This window comes from Zootoca vivipara, chromosome 1 (genome assembly GCF_963506605.1).
Source record: "Zootoca vivipara chromosome 1, rZooViv1.1, whole genome shotgun sequence".
In the NCBI taxonomy this organism is placed as follows: Eukaryota; Metazoa; Chordata; class Lepidosauria; order Squamata; family Lacertidae; genus Zootoca; species Zootoca vivipara.
This window is the reverse complement of record NC_083276.1, coordinates 16,221,705-16,233,151: the sequence shown is the minus strand read 5'-3', so window position 1 is coordinate 16,233,151 and position 11,447 is coordinate 16,221,705. Positions and strand designations below refer to the sequence as shown.

At 48.2% G+C, this 11,447-nt stretch overlaps 1 protein-coding gene across 2 annotated transcripts in view; it reads left to right on the top strand.

Annotated features, from left to right (window-relative positions):
• Positions 1–10,354: 10,354 nt before the first annotated feature.
• The window catches only part of YY1 (YY1 transcription factor), a 15,437-nt gene continuing 14,344 nt past the window's right edge, over positions 10,355–11,447 (top strand). For both annotated transcript variants that reach the window (XM_060271853.1, XM_035106012.2), the window contains exon 1: positions 10,355–11,294. In XM_060271853.1, the coding sequence (XP_060127836.1) occupies positions 10,574–11,294 (721 nt within the window). In that variant the 5' untranslated portion in view covers positions 10,355–10,573. The remainder of the gene's footprint in view (positions 11,295–11,447) is intronic.

The following is an 11,447-nucleotide window of genomic DNA, read 5'->3' as shown; positions in this document are numbered from 1 at the left end:
CTCGCTCGCTGCGCATCAGGCACAAGCGCCACCAGCGGATTTGGGAAGCAAAAAAAAAAAAAAAGCGCCGGGAAGCTTTTTCACGATTTTCAGTTGGGAATGTGCTGCTGCTAGAGGCGAGCTGGATCTGCAGGCTTCCTGTAGCGTGCGCCTCCCTGAACTAGATCCAAGCTTTATTGCAAGCTTGATTGGATTTGCCCACTGCGCGCGCATGGATAGGATGGATGGATTGATTTTTCGGTATATTTGTCCTGCTTTTAAGCATTGCTTTTTGCATCTCAGTTGTCTACGGATCTGGGGAATGTGCAATAATTACGTTAGCTTTTGAGAAGCTCCCCGGTGTGCATTGGTTAAAGGATCAGATGGTGCACGGGTTGGGGAGGGAGAATGTTGCAAGGAATCCTCCGTTTGAAGTGTTTAGGGGCCTTGCGAATGAGAAAGGTGGGGACAGAACCAGATCTGCTCTGCTGTGCTGTCTCGCCCATCTCTGCTCAGAAGTAGTAGTAATAAATAATAATAATAATAATAATAATAATAATAACAACAACAACAACAACAACAACAATAATAATAATATTTATACCCCACCCATGGCTACACCCAATATGCCAGCAAGTTTGGAAAACTCAGCAATGGCCAGAGGATTGGAGAAGATCAGTCTACATCCCGATTCCAAAGAAGGGCAGTGCCAAAGAATGCTCCAACTACCGCACAATTGCGCTCATTTCACACGCTAGCAAGGTTATGCTTAAAATTCTACAAGGCAGGCTTAGGCAGTATGTGGACCGAGAACTCCCAGAAGTGCAAGCTGGATTTCGAAGGGGCAGAGGAACCAGAGACCAAATAGCAAACATGCGCTGGATTATGGAGAAAGCTAGAGAGTTCCAGAAAAACGTCTACTTCTGCTTCATTGACTATGCAAAAGCCTTTGACTGTGTCGACCACAGCAAACTATGGCAAGTTCTTAAAGAAATGGGAGTGCCTGATCACCTCATCTGTCTCCTGAGAAATCTCTATGTGGGACAAGAAGCTACAGTTAGAACTGGATATGGAACAACTGATTGGTTCAAAATTGGGAAAGGAGTACGACAAGGTTGTATATTGTCTCCCTGCTTATTTAACTTATATGCAGAATTCATCATGCGAAAGGCTGGACTAGATGAATCCCAAGCCGGAATTAAGATTGCTGGAAGAAATATCAACAACCTCAGATATGCAGATGACACAACCTTGATGGCAGAAAGCGAGGAGGAATTAAAGAACCTTTTAATGAGGGTGAAAGAGGAGAGCGCAAAATATGGTCTGAAGCTCAACATCAAAAAAACCAAGATCATGGCCACTGGTCCCATCACCTCCTGGCAAATAGAAGGGGAAGAAATGGAGGCAGTGAGAGATTTTACTTTCTTGGGCTCCTTGATCACTGCAGATGGTGACAGCAGTCACGAAATTAAAAGACGCCTGCTTCTTGGGAGAAAAGCAATGACAAACCTAGACAGCATCTTAAAAAGCAGAGACATCACCTTGCCGACAAAGGTCCGTATAGTTAAAGCTATGGTTTTCCCAGTAGTGATGTATGGAAGTGAGAGTTGGACCATAAAGAAGGCTGATCGCCGAAGAATTGATGCTTTTGAATTATGGTGCTGGAGGAGACTCTTGAGAGTCCCATGGACTGCAAGAAGATCAAACCTATCCATTCTTAAGGAAATCAGCCCTGAGTGCTCCCTGGAAGGACAGATCGTGAAGCTGAGGCTCCAATACTTTGGCCACCTCATGAGAAGAGAAGAATCCTTGGAAAAGACCCTGATGTTGGGAAAGATTGAGGGCACTAGGAGAAGGGGACGACAGAGGACAAGATGGTTGGACAGTGTTCTCGAAGCTACGAACATGAGTTTGACCAAACTGCGGGAGGCAGTGCGAGACAGGAGTGCCTGGCGTGCTATGGTCCATGGGGTCACGAAGAGTCGGACACGACTAAACGACTAAACAACAACAACAACAACAACAACAACACCCCACCCATGAGAGCTGGACCATAAAGAAGGCTGATTGCTGAAGAATTGATGCTTTTGAATTATGGTGCTGGAGGAGACTCTTGAGAGTCCCATGGACTGCAAGAAGATCAAACCTATCCATTCTGAAGGAAATCAGCCCTGAGAGCTCACTGGAAGGACACATGGGCGTACCCAGCGAGGGGCACCCCTAGAAGCAATTTTTTAAAAAATGGTTATAAAGTGATGAAACGAGGAGGCTAATATTTTTTCCCCTGCAACAAGGCACCCACTCCTCCTCGCTTCTTTCCCCCCATCCTCTAATTCACTCCTTATCTTTAAATCCGATCTTAATACTTTCAGGCTTTAACTGCTAGCCTGTTCTGAGCAGTGGAAGTCCCCCCCCCCTTTGATTTCTAGCCTCTCTTAGCCTTTCCCTCTTTCGTCCTTTTTTTGCCTTCCAATCCCATTTCCCTCCACCCGTTCCCTTTCCCATTCCTTCCCTTCTGACCCTCCCCTCCATCTCTTCCCTGACCCTTATCTTTCTCCCATGGCTCTTGGCTAGATTGCGGGCTCCTTTTCCCTAGCTTTTGTCTAAGAGCACCCAGCCCCAGCCCCTCTCCCCTCCCTGCATTTTATCCTGTTCCGTGGAATGAAGAACGGAGTTTTTGCAGTGATATTTTGGTCAGCAAGTAATCCCCTTGCCCCTGAAAGTTAGGCGCCCCCCAAACTGAAGTTTTAAGCCTGCACCCCAATAAAATGGGTGATGAAACAGGTCACTTCCCCTCTCTAAAAAAAGCCCACTGAACCCCACTAAAACAGGGTAGATCACCTCCAGTTTATAACTCTGCGAGTAGATCACAGTCTCCTTGAAGTTGACCACCCCTGCTCTAAATCATACCCCGAGTTTCTCCTTTTTTGCTGTACGTTTGTTCATTGCCATTGTTTTGATTTGCTGGTTTTGGGGCTTGGTGTATAGAAAGGGGATGTTTGGTTGGGGGGGGGGGAGCGCCTGAAGGTTCTTAGCTCCCTGGCGGGAGCCGTTACTACATCTAATAATTGTATTCTGTTCCTGGGGCAGCAGTTGGTGCAGTTCGCTGCGATTTGTGGCTATTTCTCTGTTCTAGAGGGAGGTGTTTGTATTATTGTTTGTGGTAGCCTAAATTGTTTGCTTTAAGAGTACATTGTAGTGCATGGTCAGGCTTTTTTTGCTCTTCTTATTTTAGGCAGGAATCACCATAAGACACCCCCCGAAAATAAGCCATAGGCTTATTTTCTTGAGAATACTTCGGAGAAACACAGTATATAAAATTTTCTTAAAATTTTGGTTTCATTCGCCTTTTCCGTGCTGAAATGTCACAACCTGAACAACCATGGCTTGCCCCCCCCCTAGTTTTGATCCTGGGTACCCCCCTGGAAGGACAGATCCTGAAGCTGAAGCTCCAATACTTTGGTCACCTCATGAGAAGAGAAGACACCCTGGAAAAGACCCTGGTGTTGGGAAAGATTGAGGGCACTAGAAGGGGACGACAAAGGATGAGATGGTTGGACAGTGTTTTCGAAGCCACCAACTTGAGTCTGACCAAACTGTGGGAGACAGTAGTCGGAGGCGACTAAACGACTAAACCACATGCCCCACCCATCTGGCTGGGTTTCCCCAGCCACTCTGGGCGGCTTTCAGCACATATAAAAACATTGTAAGGAGTGCCAAAGCATCATTTTGCTAGGCTTCTTCCATGATTTGAAAGCCATAAATGAAAAGAAACTTACATCAAGTAAAAAATGAATAAGGTAAGCCGAGTCTGGCATCACTTTTTATGTTCAATTAGGAATATGGAGAGCCAATTATGCAGAACAGAGACCTGATTATACAATGTGGTAGAATAAATGTGTACGCAATGCCTTTTTCCTGTTACAGATGATAAAATGTCCCTGCAGGAATCTGGCAGCAGATAAGGTTTAAAGTTTTTGCCCTTTTAGTAGACAAATCTGTTCACATTTTCCCAATATATGAGCAGCTAAAGGACTACTGAAGGCACAAAGACAATCCCAAAATGATTTTAGATTGTAATTATTGTATGTTAATTCATTATATTTATTTTATATTTACAATTCTAAAATTTTGGAAGGCCACTAAATAAAAGAACCTCTGGCATGCATACGTAGGCATGATTTAAGTTAGTGCTCTACATGTATAAGAATCACTCAAGGAACATAAATTATCAGGACTAAAATGTTGTGAGACACTTGCCTTCTGAGTCATGTTGGATTACGACAGGTTGGTGAAGATAAAAGCACTCCATTTCCTAAATGTTTTCGGGGGGTTCTTATGTTCACTGGGGCATACTCTCAGGTAAATGGGGCTAGTATTGCAACCTGTGCTGACTCCACCTGCCCTTGGCTCGTATTTAAACGTGTCCTTTGCCTTATGAGCCCCAGCTGCCACATGGAAGTGTGAATGCAGCATTTTCCTGTGGATCAAAGAATCACAATTGTATAGTTGGAAGGGACCCCATTGGTCATCTAGTCCAGCCCCCTCTGCAATGCTGGAATCTCAGCTAAAGCATCCATGACAGATGGCCAACCAACCTCTGCTTAAAGACCTCCAAGGAAGGAGAGTCCACAACCTCCCGAGGGAATCTGTTCCACTTGTTTAGTCAGAATCTCCTTTCATGTAACTTGAATCCATTGGTTTGGGTCCTACCCCCCAGAGCAGCAGAAAACAAGCTTGCTCCATCCTCCATGGGACAGCCCTCGAGATACTGGCAGGTCGAAACAAAATTTTAAAAAATCCTTCCAGTAGCAACTTAGAGACCAACTAAGTTTGTTACTGGTGTGAGCTTTCGTGTGCATGCACACTTCTTCAGATACACTGAAACAGAAGTCGCCAGACCCTTATATATAGTGGGAGGGTGGGGAGGGGTATTACTCAGAAGGGTTGTGGGAATGGGTGATTGGCTGATAGGTGTGGTAAACCTGTTGACGACTGTTAACGACTGCAATTGGTCTTGCAGGGAAAAGCAAAGGGTGAGATGGCCAAAAATAGCTTTATCATGTATAATGAGATAAGAATCCAATGTCTCTATTCAGACCAGGTCTCTCCATGGTTTTAAGTTTGGTAATAAGTTGCAATTCAGCAACTCCTCTTTCCAGTCTATTTCTGAAATTCTTTTGTAATATGACAGGTGTGTACCCAAAAGCTATCGCACACTCTGACCTCCGATTATGAATTAACAACATTCCCAAAGAAAATGTATGATTTCAAGATTACATGGGTAAGAGCGCCCACTACAGCAACCATGGATTACAACAGGAGGCTATCCAACATAGACATTTCCTACGCTTTTGCATACACACAGTCAGAAGTACAGGATACAATTCCAAAGAAAGTTTTAGTCTTTTTGGATCTATCATTCCCTGAAATCTAAGAGCAGCAGTAGCAGTGAAGGAAAAAAAAATATGAAAGGGAATTGACCAATATACAAAGTATTATTAAAAGAGGATGGAAATCAGCTGAAACGTAAGAACTTAGGGAAATTAGGGAGCATCTGTCAGGTTGGTTACAATATCACCAACTTCACGAGGTATTTAAACTAAACAAAAGAAATGGTTTTGCGATGGAACCCTCCAGATTGGAAAAAGAAGTGATCAACTCTAAAGTAAAAACTCTCTCCAAAATGTACTGACTCCTCCTTCCCGGTCAAGGAGATAAAATCTGTAATGGTCAAGTGGGCTCAAGATTTTGGCTATAGTATCCCAATGAATGCCTGGGAAAATCTATGGAAAGTTAATATGAAGTTCACAGCGTGCTACACCTTGAAAGAAAATTTAATGAAGATGCAATTCCGCTGGTACTTAACACCACTAAAATTATCTAAAATGTCTAAGAACATTTCAAGTAAATGCTGGGGATGGGGGATGCGGAAGGCTCAATGTGGTGGATCTGTAAGAAAATAAAGGAATTTTGGGGTGTAATTTATAATGAGCTCAAAAGAATGATTAAGGTATCCTTCATTAAAAACAAACAAACCCGGAGGCTTTCCTCCAGGGGATACCAGGCCCAGACATACCTAAAAATGCGAGAGAAATATTATTGTATGCCATGGTAGCCGCAAGAATATTAATCGCTATGAATTGGAAAGGAGAGAAAATTCCGACAAAGCTGGAGTGGCAAAGTAAACTGTTGGAATATGCCGAGTTGGCAAAAATGACAGAAAATCTGAGAGGTCATACTGATCAAACATTTATTAGGAAATGGGACATGTACAAAAAAATATATTAAGGATTACTGTAATAACATGACGTCAGTGGCAGGCCTTGAATGACTTTTGTGGTATGATGGATAATTATAAGAGAATAATATAATATTGATGAAAATTAACAAAAGAAAATGAAAATAAGTAGTGTGCTAGATAGACTAAGTGGTAGATGCATGATGGGGTGGCGGCAAGCCATTAGAAACCCAAGAAGAACGTATTGTGATGTAACAAATATTACCATTTTATTTTCTTTCTTCTGGATAACCCTTTTGTTTGTTATTTATTTTTAATTTCAATAAAGCATTTTAAAAAAGAAAAGAAAGACATCTAAGAGAGGCAGTTGCCAGGCAGCCAACCTGTCTTCGACACAATTCCACAGATTCTGTTCAGTAAGGAAATGTTATTCTGGATGCTGTGCACTAATAATGAGATGAAACTGGGACATACTCTCCCTTTCCAACTCAGTTCTTCTGCCCAGTACACCCCCATACTGTGGCTATTATTTCCACTTAATACAAAAATAGAATCTAGGCAACTTACAAGCAGAATAAAATACACACTGAAAAACATAGCTATTATCAGCATAGTTATATCTGGAGGATGTTCCCCATCTATTCAAGGGGTTCTACCAACAGTGTTTCTAGTTTGCAGCATAGTTTGGAAGGAAGGAGAAGTGTTCTTGTTGTCCCAAACACAGTTTCAGGATCACGTTCCTAACCTTCTTCGCTAGGCACGGAAGCCGGGTCCAGTCACTTACTCCATCTGTGCGCTGGGAATTGTGAAATTCCAGGGACAATTCAAAGTTATTAACATTAAATGCCCTGGGAATTATGTAACTTAGTACAGGAATGATCAGAAGGTATATCATAGTATACTGCTTAATATTTTGTGGGATAAGGCTGTCAGTGGCTATTGGCCATAACGGTCACTCTCCAGGGTTGCTTCCGAGTATCAGTTGCTGGGAATCACAAATGGGGAGAATGCTGTTGCATTCATATAGTCATTGAAATGTACAGCTGGAAAGGACCCCAAGGGTCCTCAAGTCCAACTCCCTGCAAGCAGGAATCACAGCCAAAGAATCTCTGACTGATGGCCATCCAACATGTTTAAACACCTCCAATGAAGCAGTCCACCACCTTCGTATCCTGCTTGTGAGTTTCTGATAGGCGGTTGATCGGTCAGTTTGCCCAAGATGCTGAATGAAATGGGCCTTTGGTCTGACCCACGAGGGCTCTTACAAATCACCTGGCAGACTCCCAAGGAACTCCCCTGAATCCTGACTCTGCTCTGGGACACCCCAAAGCTTGATACTGCCCTTCACTTCGCACTGACATTTGCTTCAATGAATGCTTTGGAGAGATCAAAATCTGCTGTGATTTTCAAATGGTTGTTTCTTTAAACCCCCCCCCCCCAACAAAGTCGAAGGATTGCTATAGGAGAATACAAAGAATGGCAAAGGAAATTGAGATTGGGAGTCGCGCCTTTATTAACGATGTCTATGGTCTTTCACAACATTACCTTTCCTCATACTTTATACACCTACCCAGCAGAAGAACTATATTGTCTCAGCACCAGTTCTTCTTCTTCTTCCTCTTACTCCTGTGATGTTTTAGAGCAGGCATGTCAAACCTGCGGCCCTCCACATGTTTTGGACTACAATTCCCATCTTCCCCAACCACTGGTCCTGCTAGCTAGGGATCATGGGAGTTGTAGGCCAAAACATCTGGAGGGCCGCAGGTTTGACATGCCTGTTTTAGAGCCTTCATATTTTGCATCTCTTTTAGTGGGTAGTTCCCTAGTCCAGATGGATGGCAGGCTGCCTGCTCTTGATTGGGTTATTCTCCCTCTCAAGGAGGCCCACAGCTTCAGGGTACTTCTGGATCCTTCCTGTTGCTTGAGGCTCAGATGGCCTCAATGCAGCAGAGTGCCTTCCATCAGCTTCGGGTGCCGCACCGCACCGGTAAGAGCGGGCGGCAGGAGTCCCCGGGGGCCGCATAAAAGAGCCTCGGGGGCCATAGTTTGGGGACCCCTGTTTTAAATGTTAGGAAACATTACTCTGGATCTCATAGGGGGGGAATAGTTAAATATTCTAAAGCAGGAATATAAAACCTCAAAATATAGGACTTCCAACTCCCATCAGAGGCAGCCAGCAAGATCGGGGTGATGGGAGTCAAGTCCAGCAGCAGCTGGAGGGTCTTAAATGATGAAGTACAGTGGAACCTCGGTTTATGAACACCTCGGTTTACGAATTTTCAGTTTACGAACGCCGCGGACCCATCTGGAACGGATTAATTCACTTTCCATTACTTTCAATGGGAAAGTTCGCTTCAGTTTATGAATGCTTCAGTTTATGAACAGACTTCCGGAACCAATTACACCCATGCTTCGGGTTAAGTACGCTTCAGGTTGAGTTCTCTGCGGACCCATCTGGAACGGATTAATCCACTTTCCATTACTTTCAATGGGAAAGTTCGCTTCAGTTTATGAACGCTTCAGTTTAAGTACTCCGCGGACCATCTGGAACGGATTAATTCACTTTCCATTACTTTCAATGGGAAAGTTCGCTTCAGTTTATGAACGCTTCAGTTTATGAACAGACTTCCGGAACCAATTGTGTTCATAAACCGAGGTACCACTGTATTACATTTTACACAACAGCACACATTAACTGAATTCACGTTAACATAACCATTACCGGTAATATTGTCATCCAAATAAACACAAGTGGAGGAGGGAAAGCAACCATTTCTGCACCCATTCTTGAGTGCAAAGCTTATTTATTCAAAGCATTTACACCTTACCCTTCAACCAGAAAAGCTTCCCAGAGCAGTTTACAAATCAATGACAACTACGCAGTCCATTTCCTCAGGTGCTGAATCCAAAAAGTCAAGACACAGAAAAGAAAAGCAATGGAAAGAGGTCACATTCTTAAGCACAATTTACTGGAGCACAACCCAGCCTCCGAATATTAATATATGCATTAGTCCTTCACCTCGTCCCAAGCGCCCCCCGTTTGCATAGGATCGCGAGGCACGTTGCCCTGAGCTGTAAAATAATGTTAGATAAGAGACACCACTCCAGAAATGCTTGCGGGGTAGCGGTAGCTCAGTTCCCAAAGGGAAAAGAAAGGCAGCGACGTCTCTTCAGGCGATGCGCCGAGCATCCAATTGCAAGAACGGCAACTGCTTCGCTTCCCAAAACGGAGCGATCGCGGCGAGCCAAATCTGGAGTCACCCGGAGAGAGGAGCGGTGTCGTTTCAGCTGCTGGCGGTTTGGGGAAGCGACGAAGCCTCCGCGTCTCCTGGTGAGGAAGAGCTCTGCATCTTCCGGTCCTTTTCGGAGGGACTTTTAGGGAGACGGCGGCGTCGGCAGGGTTCGGCGAAAGCGCGATTCGGATTAGCAAACCGAAACGGCGAGAGGGAAGCCAGGCGAGGCGGCATTTTGCTCCCTTTTCCTCTAAGCCCGATGGAGAGGGCAGGAGGCAGTTTAAATCTCTCCACCCTCCGTCCCTCTTTTCAAAACTCCCCCCGGGATGGCGACACGTTCCCCCCCGCCGCGGACGCTCTGAAGGAACCGACCCCTCACAAAAGCAAGCGGCGCCGAAGTTACTGCCGCCGCCGCCGCCGCCGCCACGCCAACCGGCCCAGCAAACCGGAACCAGCCAGTGACCGTCGCGAGCAGCTCTCCAGAGAAGTAGGCGGGGCCGCAGAAAGCAACGGCCAACCCACCCGAGAGAAGCTTCGTCAGAAGCCAACGGCAAGCTGACTGGAACCCAAGAGGCTGATGGTGGAGGAGGAGGGGCTGCCGGCCGGGTGGGCGTGGCTCCGCGGCCGAGCTCCTTCGCGATAGGCTGGGCGCCGAGAAGGGGGGAAGCGAGGGGCGGCGGAAGACCAACCGGCCAGTTTGGCCGTTGGTGAGTGAGGCGTGGTTTGCGTCGTGGGCGGAGCCCTAAGGTCGAGCTTCGCCCGGCGATTGGCCCCCCGGCCGCCAGCGGGGGGCGTGTCCCGTCGGCAGCCGCGGCCTCCCCCGGGCCTGAATGGCGGGCGAGGGAGGCTCGGGGCGCCTGTCTCTCGCAGCTGCGGAAGTCTCGCGAGGCGGCGCGGGCGGGATTTGGCGGCGGAGGCTGCTGCCTGCTTGCTTCCCACCCTCCTCCCTCCCTCCCAGCGAGGAGCTGGTGTTTGTGTGGAAGGGGGAGGAGGCGGGCGCGGAGGAGGAGAGGGAGAAGGAAGGCAAGCGAGAGGAGCCTGAGCCCCGCCGGCGTCGGGCGGACGAGCGGAGCCGAGGCCCGTCGCTAGGCTCGGGGCCGCCGCCGCTGCGCCCGCCGCCATGGCCTCGGGAGACACCTTGTACATAGCCACGGACGGCTCGGAGATGCCGGCCGAGATCGTGGAGCTGCACGAGATAGAGGTTGAGACCATCCCGGTGGAGACCATCGAGACCACCGTGGTGGGCGGCGAGGAGGAGGAGGAGGACGACGATGACGACGAGTGCTGCGAGGACTGCGGCCCTCACCACCCGCCCCACCGCCGGCACCACCACCACCACCACCACCCGCCCATGATAGCCCTGCAGCCGCTCGTCACCGACGGCGACCCCAGCGGAGGCGGCGTGGGCGCCGGAGGCGGCCAGCTCCACCTGCACCACCACCCGCACCACCAGGAGGTGATCCTAGTGCAGACCCGTGAGGAGGTGGTCGGCGGAGACGACTCGGACGGCTTGCGGGCAGACGACGGCTTCGAGGACCAGATCCTCATCCCCGTGCCGGCCCCGGCCGGAGAGGACGAGTACATTGAGCAGACTCTGGTCACCGTCGCGGCCGCGGGGAGCAAAGGCGGCTCGGGAGGGGGAGGCTCCTCTTCGGGCGGCGGCCGGGTGAAGAAAGGCGGCGGCGGCGGCAGCGGGAAGAAGAGCAGCAAGAAGAGTTACCTGGCGGGGGGAGGCGGCGGCGGCGCGGCCGAAGGGGGCGGCGGCGGCAGGAAATGGGAGCAGAAGCAGGTGCAGATCAAGACCCTGGAGGGGGAGTTCTCGGTCACCATGTGGGCCTCGGGTAAGTGGAGCGGCCGGGCGGGGCTCGGCACGTTGCGCGGGGAGGCCCCCAGGGTCCGGGGAGCCCTTATCCGGGCCCGGCGGGCACTTTCCCCCCGTTTTGTTTTGAAGGGAGGCCATGTTTGGATGTGTGTGATGGGCGCCGCCATGTTCA